Source organism: Tympanuchus pallidicinctus, unplaced genomic scaffold (assembly GCF_026119805.1).
Source record: "Tympanuchus pallidicinctus isolate F22 unplaced genomic scaffold, pur_lepc_1.0 scaffold30, whole genome shotgun sequence".
Taxonomy (NCBI): domain Eukaryota; kingdom Metazoa; phylum Chordata; class Aves; order Galliformes; family Phasianidae; genus Tympanuchus; species Tympanuchus pallidicinctus.
This window is the reverse complement of record NW_026294748.1, coordinates 5,016,680-5,035,002: the sequence shown is the minus strand read 5'-3', so window position 1 is coordinate 5,035,002 and position 18,323 is coordinate 5,016,680. Positions and strand designations below refer to the sequence as shown.

The window sequence follows — 18,323 nt, the reverse complement described above, 5'->3', positions numbered from 1 at the left end:
ATGCTTGCTCTCTCACTGTAGGGCACAGTGTAAAGGTTGGGTACTTTGCATCCTTTCTTTGAAAGGTCATTCAGGAAGGTGCTGCTGCAGGAGACACAAATGCACACGGGACAAGGTTGATGCTTTCAAACAAAGCAGTGTCTCAGATCTTTTATGGGAGCATTAGGAATCCCATGTTGTCACATGAAGACTGAGGTAACCTAGAGGAACATGTCTGCTGTGATGTTTCAATCCCCTTTCACTGCACTGTTGATACTAAATCACAGCCATACAACTTACACCTTCAAATTACATGCTGCTGGTAGTAATAGTGGTCATTAAGGTGTACTAAGCACTACAGAATGTCATCCTAGGTCTGTATGAGAATCCCAGCCATGGAGATTCTGGCACATACAGCAATGCTGCAGTGAAACAACTCTAACATTTCTCAACAGCACTGCAATTCCAAAGGGAAAAGGACAAACACAAATCATTTACTGAGCAACAGTGAGAACTGTTTCTCCCCTCACGTCTCCCCCAGAACGTTGGAGGTTTATCCACAAAAGCCTCTGAGCTCCTTCCCCTTAACCAAGCTTAGGAGAGAACCAGCTCAGCACGGATTTCCCATTCAGTACCTGGGCTTCTCTGCAAACCCTCAGCCCCATACATCACACGGCTCTGACTGCCCTTGCAGCACAGCTAAACCCAGCCCATCTCTCATTCTGCTGCGAGTCAGGAGCAGAAAACATACGGCTTCTCCAGATGCTCTGCCACACCGTGTGATGCAAAGGAAAAATTGCCACTGGTCTCACATCACAGAAGTCATCTCAGCCATGCAGCTGGGCTGCCCCAGCAGGAGCAGCAATGCCACCCATCAACATTCAGATCTTCCCCCTGTCCAAGCTCTGTCGCAGAATGCAATTTCCTCTTCTGCTTAATAGGCTAATGAAGCAATTTAGAATATATAGAAATAACAAGCAAGATAGGACATCTGGGCAGTTCTGTACTGAGGCAAGGCAGGTCAGATGTCTGTGAGGTAAGATAACTTCACAAAACCACCTAATCAGATTGCCTAATTTGGCAACTAAATTAAATAACAACCTCCTGTTTGAGCTCAGCAAATCCTAAAGGAGCTGGGAGAAGAGGAGGTGAAGGCAGAGAGGTGCTCCACTCATTTGTTTAAAAAGGAAACAAACCAATCAGGGTAATGCAGAAGTCTGCAGCCCACAGCCCTCTTGCAGTGTCGTGATAAGGATGAGAGCAGCACCTTTGTGCTTTCTTTTCTGCAATTCCTTTCAGGTTGGCTTTCAGGCTAACATTTCACTGCTGCAGACTTTGCCAGCATTCTGCTAAAATCACATTCTTCCACAATGCTGCATGCTTCAAAGAGCATGTTTTTACAAGAAGTTCCCTTCATGCTCCAAAGTCTTGCCGAAAACGAGGTTAATGCAGACTGAATCGTTGTGACATTACAGACCTTTTAATTGGTTACCAGACCTGCTTTGGGGCACATATTAATAGGGCAGAAGCGTTATGCGCACTCTTCTCCCTCCCCTTGACAAAGCGCCAGAGGAAGGAAAGTATTTTGGTCTTATGAAACTACAACACAACCCATTTAAAAAGCCGAAATTCGCAGAGGAAGAATCAAAGCATAATGTGAAACACAAGAGCCAGCAGTGCCGATTACTGGGAACAAAAGCCACGCATACAAAAATGCAGCCAGGCATTTTACCATAGCGCTGAGGGTCTCCTCCCAGTCCGGCCTCTCTCGGGGATGGATGCTTCTCTGAAGCTCTGGCACGAAGTCATCTTCTTCTGAATGTAAAGAGGACTTCATCATTCTGAAAAGGAGGACAGACAGGTTTGATACGCGGACATCTTCACAGGTCTTAAAGCACTGAGAAACCTTACAAGTTGCTCTTTGCCCATACAAACACCCTTAGCCTGTGAGAAGCAGGCATTGACTCCTTGGAAGGCACAGCACCACCTGCTGCGGCTTCGCTAACACAGAAGATTCAGGCAGGCTTCTGTTAGTAGATGACATTTATTGAGAGTAACCCATCTGATAATCAGTGCTACATACACAATTAAAACAAACAGCACGCTTCCTCAGCTTTAAGATTTGAAAATAAGACGACTGAATTCACATCTTTACGTGCACACTGGATTACAAGTCTATTTACCATACGCTCCTCAGGTTTATGCCAGTTCCCCCTGGATTTCCCATCAGAAATCTGTTTTCTTAATAGCCTTTCCCACCAAAGCCAATGCTTTCCTTTTGACAAATAAACTTCCCACATGTCTGAAATGCTGCCAGCACTGCAGGGCTGCCCAAGGACGCTGTGCCTCCTGCCTTTAGGATGCACGCACGGTCTACAGCAAAATGAGCCAACGGAGTCACCCGTGTGAGGTCTGGATTCAATGTTACCAAGTGGTAGCAAACTCAGCAGCTGGGAAGCAGTCAGAGAAGGATGGAAGTGACCTCAGAAGCTAAAGGGATGTTACTGTAAGGATGGCTGCCTGCTTCTTGCTACAGTTTATCCCTAAAGAAAGGCAGGAGGAAAGGAGCTGGGAGGTGGAACACCTCCTGTCCTCTTGTCACCACCCAGGGCAGAGCAGAAATGAAACAAAGCCTGGAGCTACACTGCCGAGAGGAGGAGGTTTCTGAGCTCGTATGGCTTCACTTAAAGATAAGTTGGGAATATTACACACATGGATATCCACTGCCCACTGGCGCTGACATAAAGCATGGACACGTTTTGTAAACATTAAGGAACAAACGAAACTAAAGAACCCGCTCTGTTCCGTACAGCCCACACTTGGTTATTTCATGGGAGCTGTAATTGACTGGAAATTCACTACAATTTAATATGACCCGTAATGACAGAAATGCCACTGTATTTGAAATGCCACTTCTTCAGCTGCTCTGCAGCTCTCTGCGCCCATCAAACAGCAGCCGACACCGTTACATTAATCACAGCTCTGCCTGCACAGAGGTCATTAAGCAATCTCTCTTCAGATGACTGAATCCTTCTATGGTGTAAACTGAGAATCAAATGTACTGGAACAAACGTTTACAGGACGTTTCACAGAAGGCACAGCCCTCTTTCACACCCATTCTTTCAAGTTCTCTACTAAGTCAGGTTTATGAATTGCAAGTCAGAGCTCGCACATCTGTACATGACACAACTGTATCAAGAAACACCTAATGCCCATTTCCATGCTCTCAACCCCCCAATTTGCCAACTGCCATTCATTGCAGCACTTCCCTATCTGCTTACAAGGAACCAAAGCCCATCGATGCTGCCCTGCAGACACAGCCCTGCACTCCTGGCAATGGGTGAGCACTGCAGGACGGCTCACATCCCACCTGCTGAGTGTCAGATATGGTAAATGCTACCCACTGCACGCCAGGGCCCTGATGCCACCTCACTGCTGACTGATGGTTTCTCCTCCGGGACAACACGAGGCACTGACAGATTACATCGAGATGCCTGATGGTTTGAAAGCCATGCAATAGCACGGAAGCACCAGGCACTCTGAACACCAGACCCCTCATATCACACAGATAATTGTCTGCCTGACAGATACTCATTTCAGACCGGCTATATATTTCTTAAATTAAATGCCAAGCCTGATCTTTAGGCTGCACTCCTCCCATGGGACACTGGGCAGGTCAGCGTTCCCTGCTGCTTCTCCTTCAAATGACTTTTCTTTCTGACCTCAATTTAGGAGGCAAGAGCTGACAATAACTGATTTATTTGTTTATTTATTATTTATACAGTACTGCTGTTGTGCTGGGAGGTTTCTCAGTCCACAGAAAAGCACAGCTCTGCCCCATGGAAGCAATGATTCCAAAGGATTTAGAGCTCCACAGAAAGCAATGCTTTGTCAGATACAAATCCTACCCAAAAAGCCAAATTTAAATAAGGCCTTTGGTGACACAAATCTATGCTTAAAATCAACAAGTTTCAAATGTTATCTGATAAAAATGGGTATTTTGTGTCACTCAAATAATTTGCACAAAAAAGCCAGAATAACACAGACTTTATCAGGGCGCTAACAACGCTCTGCAGATTAATCTTTGCATCGCTTGCAGGGAACTGTGCATGCACTTGGCTCATCCTCCTTCTCCTAGCAAGCATGTTTGCCTTCAATGAGCACTCTTCAGTTTTGACACTATTAACAGATACTGCTCAAGAGAGGGGCGAAGAGCAGAGGCAGCAGACAGCAACCAGAACAGAATCGTGATGTGTTGCTGTAAGTTCAAGAGGCAGTGCTTCATGGGCACCACTGTCAGGATTAGCAAAACACTCTGCAGACAGATGAGATCTGGGGTTGCTTTAGGCTCCAAGAATTCACTACAGGTGAAGCACAGTGCAAAGCCCCTCAACCCAGGGCATATTAAAGTTAAAGGGCAAATGTAACAACAGCCTGGATGCAGCATCCCTGTCTGTCCCCATGCAAGAAAGCAATGTTTCCAGGCTTTGATCCCCCACCTCCCAGCAGGGAAAGGTACTCCAACAATCAACAGAAAGATACCTTTAAAACCTCTTCTTTAAAGGGTTTAAAAATAACTTGATCGAGACAAGGAGTCACAGAATCATAGAATGGCCTGAAAAGGACCACAGTGCTCATCCAATCCCAACCCCCTGCTATGTGCAGGATCACCAACCACCAGACCAGGCTGCACATCCAGCCCAGCCTTGAATACCTCCAGGGATGGGGCATCCACAGCCTCCTTGGGCAACCTGTTCCAGTCAAGTGAGTCACAGAGCTACAGAGAAAATCAAGAATTGGAGTGGTCAGCATACAATATATGACACAAAATTAAGGCAGCTTTTCACCATGGACTGCCCTTATCACCACAAGGAAAGGCAACATCTAGGAAACAAGAATTGAGATGTGACATAAAGCATATAAACACCTGGGCAAGAAGTTGGAATCTAGAGAGAAACACCAGCACGTCTTTATTTCTGGCCTCAGACTTACACTATAAAATGTATCTGTGCTATCATGAAAGAGACGGGGAAAAAATGAAACCAGGAAACACCCACCCTCCACCAACCCCATTTCCCAAGCAAAATCTATATCCATGAAATTAAAATAATACAGTGGAAAGGAACAAATAATCATGCAATATGGAAAGTGAAGATAGCTCAAGAGCCCCAGGGACAGTGAAATGAGATGGGAATTGAAGGCTGGCAGCGATGACCTGAAAGAGAATTTAATTTCCCATCTTTTAAATCAGCACTGTCAACACCTTGCTGATTACATTATGTCTATCTGTATTATATAACATAAGATTCTGAAGTCTGTCTCAAGGTTCACACAAAGCAAAGACAAAAGACCTCCAAGGTCAGCACACCTGGTAAATATACACACCTCGTAAGCAAACAAATGGCAAACGGGATTGCATTTAATCCTTGACCACAAAATGAAAACCTGGCATAACTAAATGGTTTACTGTGATTGATTCTGCTAAGTTGAAAGCTACAGTGGACACTTTTGATGTAAGTTCATTATTATGAAGCCAAAATTGGATTGTTTGGGAAGCCACTAGGTAAGAAAAACTAATAGAGAAACACTGCATTACAACAGAACCATTTAAAAATCCTATGCTGTTATTCAAATATGAGCCAGCAGAAACCAACCTAAATTTCTCAGTGACTGCACACTACCTGTGCCAACAAGGATGCATCTGTTGCCTCATTTTAGATGTTTACATCAATGGTTTTCAGCTCCTGATTTACCAGTGATGGTCAGAGAACTGCTGAGATGGGGCAGCAGGAGCTCAGTACCAAACGTTCCTCAGTGCAGTGCAGCTGTTCAGTAAACACAAGGCTTTCAAGGACAGTTCTGCTCTTCTGCCACAACGTGGGCAGCCTTGTGTACCCAGTGTCACCCAGCTGTGCGCCGTCTCAGCTCAGGAGCACCAACAGCAAGGTACTTCAGTGAGCAGCAAAATGCCCATCTATGCTCTGCAAGGGGCTGCAATGGTGCCTAAGGGCTCTGCTGAACTTGGCTTTAGAAATTTGCATTCAGGTTTTGCTAAAGGAAGATTTCTTTGAACGCTTCATGGAAAGAACGTTCAGCTTTCACATGCTCTGAGCCACGCTCTTGGTTATTAAAGAGGTTTATTGAAAAAAATCACATCTTTCTGCATACGTGTATTATTGGACAAAACTGCTCTTTGCTTTGGCAGCACATAAAAGGCATTGTTTTAATAAGTGCTTAGTATTTTCTTCCAGAACACAGCGACAGCCAATTAGAAAACTTATTCTTTAAATAAGCTTCTCTTATCACTTTTGCCCTGAGTAAGGAAAGAATTAAGGAAAACGCTCAGTTCTTAGCTTGGCTTCCTCTGGTTCGATTCAGGAACACATGAAGAAACAAACTGTCTCTAGGGAAAAAGAGTACTGGCCTCTCATTGACAATTAATGAACTGCTATGAGCAGCCCTGAAGTCTGAGCCCAGAGAGGAGATGGGGAAGGATGGCTGCTTTTTGAGTTCATGCTTTCTTCTGGGCACGGTTTCATTTCATGGCTTCCTCTCTGCCCAACAAAAGCCATTCCAGTCTTCACTGGAGCCCTTAAATACCATAATACAAATCAGTAATAAAAACCATCTGTTTACAGCTAATCCAGATACGGAAAAGTTTTAAGTTTACCCCAAAATTACAAAGCGTGACCTAAACCCAGATCCAAGGACATTCATCTGGACTCATTTCTCATTTACTTGTAGTTCAGAGGTAATGCAAAGCCATGGCAAATGTAATCCTTCCTGATCCAAGCATACACTGGAAAAATGATGCTTTCAGCACGTGAAACGATCAAGCAGCATCAACTCAACAGTTGCAATTCACCTCGTGTGCTGTTAACATGACAACTGTTCCTAACACAAAACAACACTTACAACTCATCTGCTCCCTTAGTTGCTTTGCAGGGAAACCCCATCTCCAGCCAAATGCAAGCACAGGGCACCTTCCACAGCAAAGCCTCCCATCTGCCCAGCTCACTACAGGTGTGCTGGGAACACACTGTGGGGAGAAGAACAGCCAGAGATGAGCATTGCCAGGGAAAAGAAGGGAAACGAAGTCTGGGACATCGGAACCTGACTGACCAAATAGAGAATGAAAGATAAGCAAGCATAAAAAACAACTGAAGAGCAGTTCCAGCCATCCTACCTTTAATGACTTGATTTAAATGACCAGCTGACCAGCATCCTATTTACAACAGCACTTCTGCTATCACTCCACATCAATGGTATCAGCAGCAGAAAGGAGGAAAATGCTCAGTTCTTTCTGTGCCTATAGATCACTGCCAATATGCTGCACTGTTATTATGTCTATTGCATGGTTCCTGACCCCCTAAATTGAATTAAATGAAGATCTACAACTATAGTAAGTCATCAAGGACACGTCTGACCAAGTAGGGGTTATATGGCCACAGTCAGTGCAAACCATACTGCAATTATTTCTGCTGCAGCAGAGAAATGTGTATTCTAAACAAGCAGGTCATTCTGAAGCTAACATGGATGGGAAAGTAAAGGAGTAACCAGGACAAACCTGCAGGCCTGCTTATCTGCTGCTTGCATTTCTGATGCACGGCATGAAGAAACAAGTGGCAGCAGTGCAATAAACAAGAAGGGGTGACAAGTGGAAGGCAGCATCTGCAGACCATAATTAAAGGTGTTACACATTTCCCACCCTTACTTGGTGCAGAACCAACGTCAGCACTACAGACAGACCCAGTGCTGGTGTAGCTCTTCAGTTAGCACAAATCAGTTACTTCACCCTCTTGGAATGATTTACAAACGTTGAATATCTTAGAGCAGAAACAAATAAATGTACAGGAAAGAGATCATTGATCTCCCTTCCTCAGATTCTCAAGGATACAGCTGCAACCACTACTACCCAATCATTTTCACCTTCAACACCCACGTCTGCATTTTTGGTACACAAGCATTCAAGCTGGCACACAAGTCTGCTGTGAATGGAAACCCTGCTGCTAGGTTTCCTGCTGCCACAGAGATGAATAGAGAGAGAGAACAATTAGCCAAGGCTTCAGTCTAATTTAGCTTTATTTTTCTTTTTGGAGGAGAGGCTGAGAAATGGCATATCATAAAACAAAACATGAACTCCAAAGGCTGCACCGAGAAGCACAAAGCTGAAATACCACATGTAACCTGTATTATAATGGCTTCTGATCTTCTGACAAAGAGGGGATGAGAAAGATCTGAACGTGCTCCTCTCAGAGACCTCCTTTTGGCTTTGACCTCCTGTCCGCTAAAACCCCAGAGGGTTTCTGCAGATGCCATCCTGATGTGCATGCACTGCTCTTCATACTGAGTGTGGAGAACCTGGACGTTTATCTTAGCTTGGCAAATGCTGGAGCCAAGGACCTGAGGTTGTACAGGCACTGCAATGCTTCATCATACAGCACCACCAGGTAACCACTTCAATCTTACATCAGGCAGCACAAGAAAGTCCCTGAAATACCTATCCGAGCATCAACCTGATTTTAAAGACATCAAGGGAGTGGGGAGTGAACTACATACACAGGCACAGATAATTCAAATATATTCAAACAACAAAAAGGAAACCACTTTCCAAACTCATTTCGTAGAGGATTAAAAACACAAAAGGTGTTAAAACTGCCTAAGCAGATGCCAGCAGTGGAATGTAAGAAAAAGCAAACAAGGTGGGTTTTTTTGTCCCCTCTGCTCCGAGATCCAATGTCAGCATTTGCACACTGCTGCTGTGTGGGAAGATTAATGATTTTTCAATGCTAGCATTATGGTAGGAATAACAACTTACAGAGCACGGGGTAAATCCTTCTGTTAGGACATGTCTCACTCTCCCCAACCATGGAGTGACAGCATGGGACCATCTGATGGAGTTCTGCTTGGAACCAGCACAGCTACAGCAAACGCAGGAGGCGAGAAGGAAGGCACACGATCGACTCAAGTCCAGGAAGCAAACCACACAAATGACTGTTGAGTTGGGCAATGACTCAGCAGGAAAAAAAATAATAGCAGATAGGCCAGTCTTTTCCATAAGAATTAATATCTGCCATCAAAAATGACGTAAAATAAATAAAGAGAAAGAAGGGCACCCAGCATGGAATTTTGCAAGGTCTTGTAAGCTCGGTGCACCAAGGTGCTGCTCTTTCACCTAATCAGCCATTCTTTATTGCTCCTCTGCACACCTGAGCAAGCAGAGCAGCAAACTGAGCTGGCTTAACCCCTGCTTTGCCACTGCCACTGCTGGGGAGGCCGATAACATGCTGCTCTGCAAAGACAGGCTTTGCTTTGTGAGCAGCATGATAGGAAGCTACAGCAAGGAAGTGAGCCAGGTAAGCACAGGGTAGAAAGAAAACAGCAGCCTTGGGAATGCAGCACTGCTCAGAAAGGAGCCGGGCTGGAGCAGCATCAGAGGCAGCTGCTCACTTCCCCAGCCTGCAAAGCCAATGAATACTGACAGGACAGACATGACACGATGCTTCTGCACGGCCACTGCTGCTCTCCTTAGAAAGCAGCATGAAATTCAAGCTCCTGTTTTACTCTCAGAACTTTACAGGACAGCTATCCTATGCCTAATGGAGCTGAACAGCTCTTATACATCTTCCTGAAACAGCGAGATTAAATGTTATCTGTCAAACATAGATAGCACAGTCCAACCTGCCAGATGAGCAGTCACACTGTGTAGATCTCAGCACTCAGTTTGAGCACTCTTGCTTTCATTCTCCCCTATGCAAGCCGTTTTGCAAATAGCAGCTGAAGAACGTTTAATCCCCTGCCCTCCTGCATTGCCCCTCAGCTGGAAGCAGGCTGCAGAAGCACCAAGGCATGCAGGCAGCTGCCTGGTTCACCCAGTGCTAAAGTTCAATGAAATTTAAGCAGATGCTTACATGCTTTGCAAGGCTGGGGTAGAAAAAACAAACATATCAGGTGACCGATTCCATTCCTGTGTTCTTCACTTACAGACCCAATCAACTGAAAAATACTATTCCTTATCACTTCCTTCTTGCCATTAAAATCTCTCCTGGCATGATTCCACCTGTACAAATTCGACATACTATCCCTGCTGCTATTACACCTATATATGAGATAATAAAAGCTGAGAGGATGCCAGTATCTTCTCAGAGCAGCAGCAGAAAACCAAGTAAGTGCTGGCAATGGCAGAGAGCAGCAAAGCCAGAGGGCAGGCAGGGGGAGAAGGGTTCAGGCAGGAAGGCCTGGTATCAGAACAGGTATCAGAACAGGTATCAGCACTTTGCACAGTTTCTAAATGCTTTTCTTTGCCAACACATCCTTACCCTGCCTGGTTGACACACAGCACTGTCCATCCCCACTGCTGGGAGAAGTAAAGCTGTCCTGGGACAGGCCATGCTGGGGCTTCATGGCTAGCACATGAAAACCCATTAATTGCATGGCAATGAGGGATCAAGAAAGATTGTGGACTTCTGCATCAAAATAAATTACAGTTGAAAACAGGAAGTCGCAGTGAGGAGAAGGGCAGCTCCTGCAGCACAGTCCTGACACCTGTGTCAACATCCATCCCCACCCAGAGCCTGGGGCAGCATTCCTGGGATTTATGGGGTCGGGAGGGGAACACAATAAACAAGGACAATCCCGCTCAAAATTACACTCAGCCACCAAATCCACTTTGTATTCCTGCTTCAAAAAGCCAAGTGGAATAAAGTGAAGTTATGCCCTGAAGTAATTTTTATACTTAAGCCATACAGCTCTTCGCAATTAACTTAAAACGTTCCAATAGAAAAAGCAACATTTTGGTATCCCTGCTGGCACATGGGTGAATAATGTACAAGAATTTACCCACTGGCTGAGCCAGCAAAGCCCAAATAAAGGCCACGATCCCTGCTGCCTCCTCCCACCCAGCAGCCTGCTCCCCTAAACTAGGAACACTGATGCTCACACAGCAGCCCACAGACAGCACCATAAGAGCACTGCACTTCTTCTTCCCAGGCTGCAAAGGAAGAAGTCAGGAGACTCAGATATCTGGCAGACTGCTGCCTTTCAGCTATCAGCACACAGAGTGTTAATTGTGCTGCTCAGCATGACTAAGAAACAATTCATCCCAAATCATACCGTATCATAGAAGCTGGAATATTTCACCACTTTAATTGTCCTGACTCACGCTGTCAGCAATAAAATGCTCCCTTGGGAAAATAAATAAATAGGCAAATAAAGCTTTAACTGATTTGGCAGAGTGTCTGCCAGAGAAAGCACGTGGTCTGATTATTTTTAAGACATTAAAAAGGGCTGCAGGTGCAATAGCATAACCTAAATGGACGGGTGATGAACAGATTTATAGCTTTTCCATTCTGACATAAAACAAGGCAGCGTGGATCAGCTTCTAAAAGCGTTTGTCTGGAGCACCCAAGGGTAATATGGAAAATGAAAGCAGTTCTATTACCTTGGCACTTGTGCAAAAAGATAGGATAATGAAGTGACCGGGCCAACAGACTCACCAAGAAATGAGATGTCGAAACCAGAACACATTTGTTTTAGTGCCCAGGAAAATGACTGCAAGCAGTGTTCTTTAGGTTTGTTTGTTTTCTCCTTTCACGCAGTGTTCAGGATGGTGTTAGAAGCAGAATGGGCAGAGAGACTTTTTAGAGCATAGCAAATAGCAAAGAGGGAGGAATGGGAGAGGAGAAGTTAAAGAAGAGAAGTGAATATAGTGACCAAAGTCACACCACTGCTCCCTCCCAGTCCACACTCCCATGAGATGATGAGCGATAACAGATCACCTTCAAGGCTCTCAGCAGGGCTCTCAGCACACGACGACCAGGAATCATACAATGGCTTGGGTTGAAAAGGACCACAATGATATCTAATTTCAATCCCCCTGCTATATGAAGGGTCACCAACCATCAGACCAGGCTGCCCAGAGCCACATCCAGCCTGGCCTTGAATGCCTCCAGGGATGGGGCATCCATCTCTGCTCTCTTCCTCCAGTTCCCCACATATGGCCAAGGGGTCCGGACCCACTCAGCACCAACACTCACTAACTACCCTGCTCCCTTCACCTTTCTGACTCATCACACAAGAGCGTGCACTGAACAGCACGTATCCTGCTGCTTTGCAGTGTGCCTCTATCAGCAAACACCATTGTCTTGCTCAGGTCCCCAGAACGGGTGGCTTGGTTTAGACAATAGCAGCTATGAGCATGGTATGTTTGCTTTCCCTTTTAATCACATTTTTTTCTAGCAGGTAACACCAGGTAAGTTGCCCAGATGTACTGTCCACAAAACGCAGTGCCACAGCACACACCTCATCTGTCTGTGCATACATACCTCCACTAAGAAGCAGTCTGAAGTTTCTTCATTGGCTCTCCCACTTTCTGGGCACCTAGACACCCTGGTAATACTTCTTCCTTAGTGGGCACCAAGAAAATTTTATGTATGCAAGAGAGAAAAGGCAAAAAAAAAAAAAAACCCACCAAACCATCTTCCCTTCTTTTACAAGAGGCTGAGGATTTTTCCCTACGTAGAAATGCATCTGGATTCAGAAAGGGGCCAGCTGCCAATTAAAAAGTCTGTATGGGCATCAGCTGGTGTACAACACCATTTTTACCTCTGAATGGGTATTTGTTACCAGTGTCATATCCTATGCCCATATATTGTTAGCTGTAATCAGACACAAAGCCTCATTTGCAAAGCATGCAGCATCACTGAAATCAACACTGCCTGCCCTCGCTGCTACAGAGCCAGAGTTCATTAAATGCAAGATGTACTCCGCAATTAAAGTGGTATTTCATGGTACTTCATCAGGATATACAAAAATAATTGAAGCATAATTTGCTGCCATTTGCTTGTTAGGAGACAACCACGAGTTCCCTTGGGCAGACCTGTGTGCTGGGCCAGCCTGCCTGGCACAGGAGATGCTGCCTGTATGTATTTACACATCTGCACACACAAAAGTTATCTGGCCTGCTGGTTTTCAAGTAGCTGAAGAGAAAAGAGGAAATTCGTTGCCAGGCCAACCATAAGGACATACGTATGACCACATAAACGTCGCTGGGACTGAATTATAAGCACATCAGAACACAGAGTACAAGGCAGCATTTGAACTTCATGTAAATTCACTGCTGGTCTCTCAGCATTTCATATTTACAAAGTTGCACTCGCCGAGTCAAACAGGTAAGTGATTATGAATGAACTTGCAGAGGAAAGCTGAGCAACGTGACCCACCTCGCACTTAAAAACGCAAACTGGAGGGCAAATTTAGGAAGAAAAAAAAAAAAACCAACAAAATCAAAGTGCACTTTAAAAGCCACACTTTTTAAAGCCAACCTGTGGTTTTTCAGAAACTCAACTGCTGAACAGTTTAAATGCTTGAGGGGTCAGTTATGCTGCAGATAAAAAGTCACCCCAGCAGACTGGAGTCTCTTTAAATGTACTCTTCCAGTCTCTGGTGCCACTGCACACACAGCCCAATTTAGGCAGGGATTCCCAGAGGACATTTGCTCTTTCAGCCCCATGGTAGAACTCCCAGTGCTGCAGCCACACCAGCACCACTCAGAGCACAGGGAACCCCCTCAAAGCTGCCCGAGGTATGGCTGCCATGGGGAGGATCTGTAGATCACACCTTCAACTAAGTGAAGGAAACCAGGAATGGGAAAACTCAGCACCTTCAGAACAATACAGAGCAGCTCCAGGAAGCAGTACAGTCACAAGTAACAGAGATGAACGGCTAGCACCTCCCAAAGGTCCTGCACAGCTGTGTGGCAGCTCCAGGATGGGCCTTTTCTGTTGTACAACTTCAGCTCCTTCCTCAGCCCGATGTGAGCTCACCAAAAGAGCCTGACCTCCAGTTAAATGGTCATGAAGGGAAAAAAAAAAAAAATGGGAAAGATGCAGTGATTTACCCTGTGATATCACACACGCTTTGCTCCTTCTGATTTAATCAGTGATGGAAGCCTGATAGCGCTGTTTGCCAGGATGTTAAATGTATTAATCTCATTGTGCACAGACTCAAAGCAATTACGGATGCAGACTGTTTAAACAGAGTGAGGGCAGAAGGAAACCATGCCATGATAAAGTTTACCAGCTTTAGCTTTTTTTTTTCTCTCAATATTTTTCAGAAACGTAACATCTCACTTTTTCTTAGCACCCAAACAAACCAAGCATTTTTAACAGCCTTTCTGCTAATCAAAGAGGCAGAAAGTACCAAGAATGCCTCGAGGGAGGTTTCTGCACCAGGAGCCCACATCACATGCTTACAGTGCTGCCTCTGTGAGGTGGAGCTTTGCATTTACACAGTGCTTTTCAGTAATGGCACGTGCCCTAAACCCATTGCCACGGATTCCAGAGAAAAATCTCATAGCAAAACAACGGAGCAGTATCAGATTGTCCTACAGGATTGTACTGCAGAGAGCATGAGTCATTCTGGAGAGCTCCGAGTTGCTGACAGATCACAGACAAATGGCAGCAGAACCACCAAAAACCCACGGAATCATCAGATATCTACAAGAATTCTTGCCCTTTTTTCCAGCCTGTTTGTCGTTTGCTCTGTTCATCTGGTGTTGCGTTAACCCACGAGGGCTTTCTAAACCTACATAAACTCCATCTTCAACATTACGAGTTTGACAGGCATGCATCAGATGATGGAGCAAGGCTTTCCTCCACCCCTGCAAGCCAGCCTTCACCAACACTTTGCAACACTTTGGTTGCTGCCTGCAAGCAGCCTGATCAGCATTTCTCACCACTACGCACTGTGACAGGACTGTGCAGGAGGTGCCAGACTTGGGGAGCAGCTGCTTCCAGCTGGCACAGCTGCACACACTCACCCTCATACAGGGAGCAGCCACAAAGGTTCAAGCAATTCCAGACCTACTCTTTCTGGTGGTTTTCTTGGCTGCTTTCTGTGCAAATGCAGTCAAGTGTTCAACTGACAGCACGGTGACTCATCTGAAAACAATTTAGAGGATTTATGATTATCTTTGCTCTGACATTTCCTCACCGAAAAGGGAGTAAAGAAAATCAAAATCAATAGACTGAATTCAATGCTCATTGAAGGGAAATCTTTACCATCACACAATCTCATGGCCACAAAGCTCAGACTGACCTTTTCTATACCATAGGAGCATCTCTGACCTGACCTGTTCTCATGGGGTCCAAGGTTCCCTCCTGATGTGCACGAGCAGCAAAGCAAAGTCTGAATGGTCCTGCAGACCCCACAAACCCCACAGCTCTTGTTAGGAGTACGGTTAAAATAGCAGCAAAGTCCCTCCAATTTGCCAGCAGCAACTGGACATAGGAACAGAACAATAAATAAAAGCACGTTCATCTTCTAAATGTAAAAATTCACATATATATGCTTCTAGAATTCAAATATTCAAAGAGGCAATTCTACGCTTAAGAAACAATTATGGGGATTGGAAAACGTCAGCATGAATAGGCCCAACACAGAACGTAATATTTGATACATACAGGGTCTGCCTGCAACTGGAATTATTTGGGAGCAGCTGTTCCTGAAGTTCCATATGTGGTGAAACCCTCAAAAAGGGAAAACAATCCAAATCACAGGCACTGCAGGAGTGAATGAAGGGTTGGGGTGTTTGTTAACATACACCAACACACAGAGACAGAAGGAATTATTATTTCAGGTAATCACATTCCTACAGAAGCCAAAACCCACAGGTTTCACCCATCTCACTGCTGAGAAACCATGTTGGTCTGACAGAGACAGCCCCCTCCCCCCCAGGAAATTGGTGAAAACTAATTAAAATCTGGATGCAAATTAGAAGAGGTTGGAAGGTAAAGAGGAGCACATAAGGCAGAGATCTCCACAAATTATGCACTGCAGCTAATAACATCTCAATGATACTGAAGACACTGGATAAATGAAGCACAGCAACAGTACTGAGGTTTGGCTTTGTTTTTTAATGATGCACGGTTCATCCTCCTTTTGGTTTTGCTTTGAAGAGAAACTTTCAGTTTTTCACACAATCAATTACGGACGCCCTTATAAGCAAGAGGAAATGTAACTCAGATACCAATTTGTTTTCATAAATCAGACTGCAGGTGCTTGAAAACTACAGACCTATTGCCTGCTGGCTTGAAGCAGGTAGAGAGAGCAAGGGCATGGAGGGAAGCACCAAGTGCTTTAGGGCAGCACTCACAAGAAGGAAGAAGTTGATATCTGCCACCTGTGGTGCCATGAAGCATCACAGCAGTTCTTCCAGTAGAATAATTATCTCCCTATGACTCTCACTTTTCTCTTCAGAGCATCCACACCAAGGTAGGTAGGAGAAATCTTTGCCTCTTCATTCCAATAATGAACTCCCTGACTGGCAGCCTCAGCACCTTTCCTGTTCCATGAAACCTGCTGGCTCCTCCATCTTCCCAGCCAACAAAACATCACCTTACATACAGAGCACTTTGCTTTGCCCATGCAGCCCCACACAGCAACAGTGTGTGTGTGTGTGCTGTGACACTTCCACAGCTTCCCACAGGGATTCAAGCATCAGATACAGCAGCCAGCAGAGGCCTTAAATCTCATTAAGCTGCTTCTGTGAGAGGTGATGAGTGACCATGGCAGCATTAGACAAATTAATTTGGAGATGAAAAAAGTCAACACAACCTTAGTGAGCCTTCTGGACACCAGTACAACAGCTCTCCACAAACACTAAAATGTAAGAAAAACGGTCTTCTGGAAGGGGTATCTTCCCTCAACCATTATTTAATAGGGAGATTTTCAGTCCGTGAAAACAAGTATTCTCACGTGTGCCTTAAGCAGCTCCCTTGGTGGCAGAGGCTGGGAAAGCCCTTTTCTAAAGGGAAGCTGTCAGCACTGCACCTCAGACAGAAACTGCAAAATTGGCTTCCTTGGTTTTGTGTGGGTTTTTCCCCCCCAGCCCCTATTTTACTTCTGCTTAGGAAAGTTCTCCACCTAGTCTGCTTTTCTTGCAGCACAGTAGATGAGAACAAGTTAACATCAGAACATTCTTCGCATTGCTCCTGCACTGTGGCTGTTGCCCCAGACCACTGCCAACAGTTGGTTCTGAAGGAGGCTTTGCTTATGCAAAAGCACATTAAAGGTATTCTTTAAGGGCAGGGATGCTTAATGGTGTGCTAATGTGTCCCAAGGCGTCTGAGCATCACCCACAAGGGCAACCGTGTCAATCTCAGGACCGGGAAGGGGCTGCTCTGTGTTTTCATGCCAAACTTCAAGTCTTATAACATCCCTAATAGAAAACAATGAAGTGTTGAGTCAGGGCCCTTCTTTCCAGCACTCTGAATTACAAGATTTGCTCAGAAACCACATAAAAATGGAATGTCACTTATTGCTCTTTTTATTTCACCTTCTGCTTCTTGACTGAGTGCTGGATATGGATATGGTACTCAATGTTTTCCCAAATATCTTCATTTAAAATAAAAAAGATCACTGTCACTGGAGGCGTATGCACTTAAAATATATTTTGTGAAGTATTTCTAAGGCATGACAAACAACGGTCCAGCATGTTTATAGTCCTGAAACAGAATCCAGCACAGTGACACCAGACAAGCTGCAGAGACATGCGTTTATCTAACACAGCAATAACCAACATTGCATTGAAACATCAGCAATAGAAAATGTACAGAAAATAACATTCAAAAACCTCGGATATTTTGGAAAAATTTTGGGTGATGCCTCATGCTCCACTTCTAAGGACAAAACCTTCTGAAACACAGAACTGAAGAAATGGGGCCAGCAATTAAAGCATGTTTGCATGGCTGAAGCACTCCTTTAGGGCTGAAATCTCATCTGCTGCATTCCAATCCTGAACAAGGTTTAGAGCACTAATTTATAAGCCCTGGGGAAAAAAAAATGTTGAGAAATCCTTGACTATTCAATAGCACTGTGAATAGGAAAATTGCTCTATAATACATAATGGAAAGAAGAAAGCACACATTGCTGGAGTTCATTAGTGTGTCACATTTGGTTTACAACAGCGAGTTGCACCCAGAGCCTGAGATCAAGTGGAGAGTCACAAAAATTGAACTGTGCCCTCCAAGAGTGGTTAAATCCCTTCAGGACTACACACAGCATTAAATTTACCTGCCACGAAAAAGCAAAACGTTGCTACTGCCTGTGTATCAGCTCAGTGCCCAACAAAGCCATCGTCTTATTTCAGCAAGAGCAATAGGAGCCTTGTGATCACCAGCTAAAATTGCCCTCAGTTTGAACTGTCTGAATTAAAAAACAAAGAGCTGTGTTAAACTCTTGGCACGCTTTCTAGTCCTTAACATCATGAGAAGTGTCAGGTTAAAAGCCCTTCCCCGAGCTTGATGAACCAGAGGTTTCAAACCTTCACAAAGCTTTCCAACAAA

The 18,323-nt window shown here is 44.8% G+C and overlaps 1 protein-coding gene across 6 annotated transcripts in view; it reads right to left on the bottom strand.

The window, feature by feature from the left end:
* ARHGAP32 (Rho GTPase activating protein 32) overlaps positions 1-18,323 on the bottom strand; it is a 175,606-nt gene that overhangs the window by 107,751 nt on the left and 49,532 nt on the right. For 4 of the 6 annotated variants that reach the window (XM_052697070.1, XM_052697076.1, XM_052697072.1 and 1 more), the window contains exon 2: positions 1,712-1,820. In XM_052697070.1, coding sequence (XP_052553030.1) covers positions 1,712-1,819 — 108 coding nt within the window. In that variant the 5' untranslated portion in view covers position 1,820. Of the gene's footprint in view, positions 1-1,711; positions 1,821-8,797; positions 9,143-12,302; positions 12,383-18,323 lie in introns of those variants that run through there. The other 2 variants (XM_052697071.1, XM_052697073.1) reach the window with 2 other exon arrangements.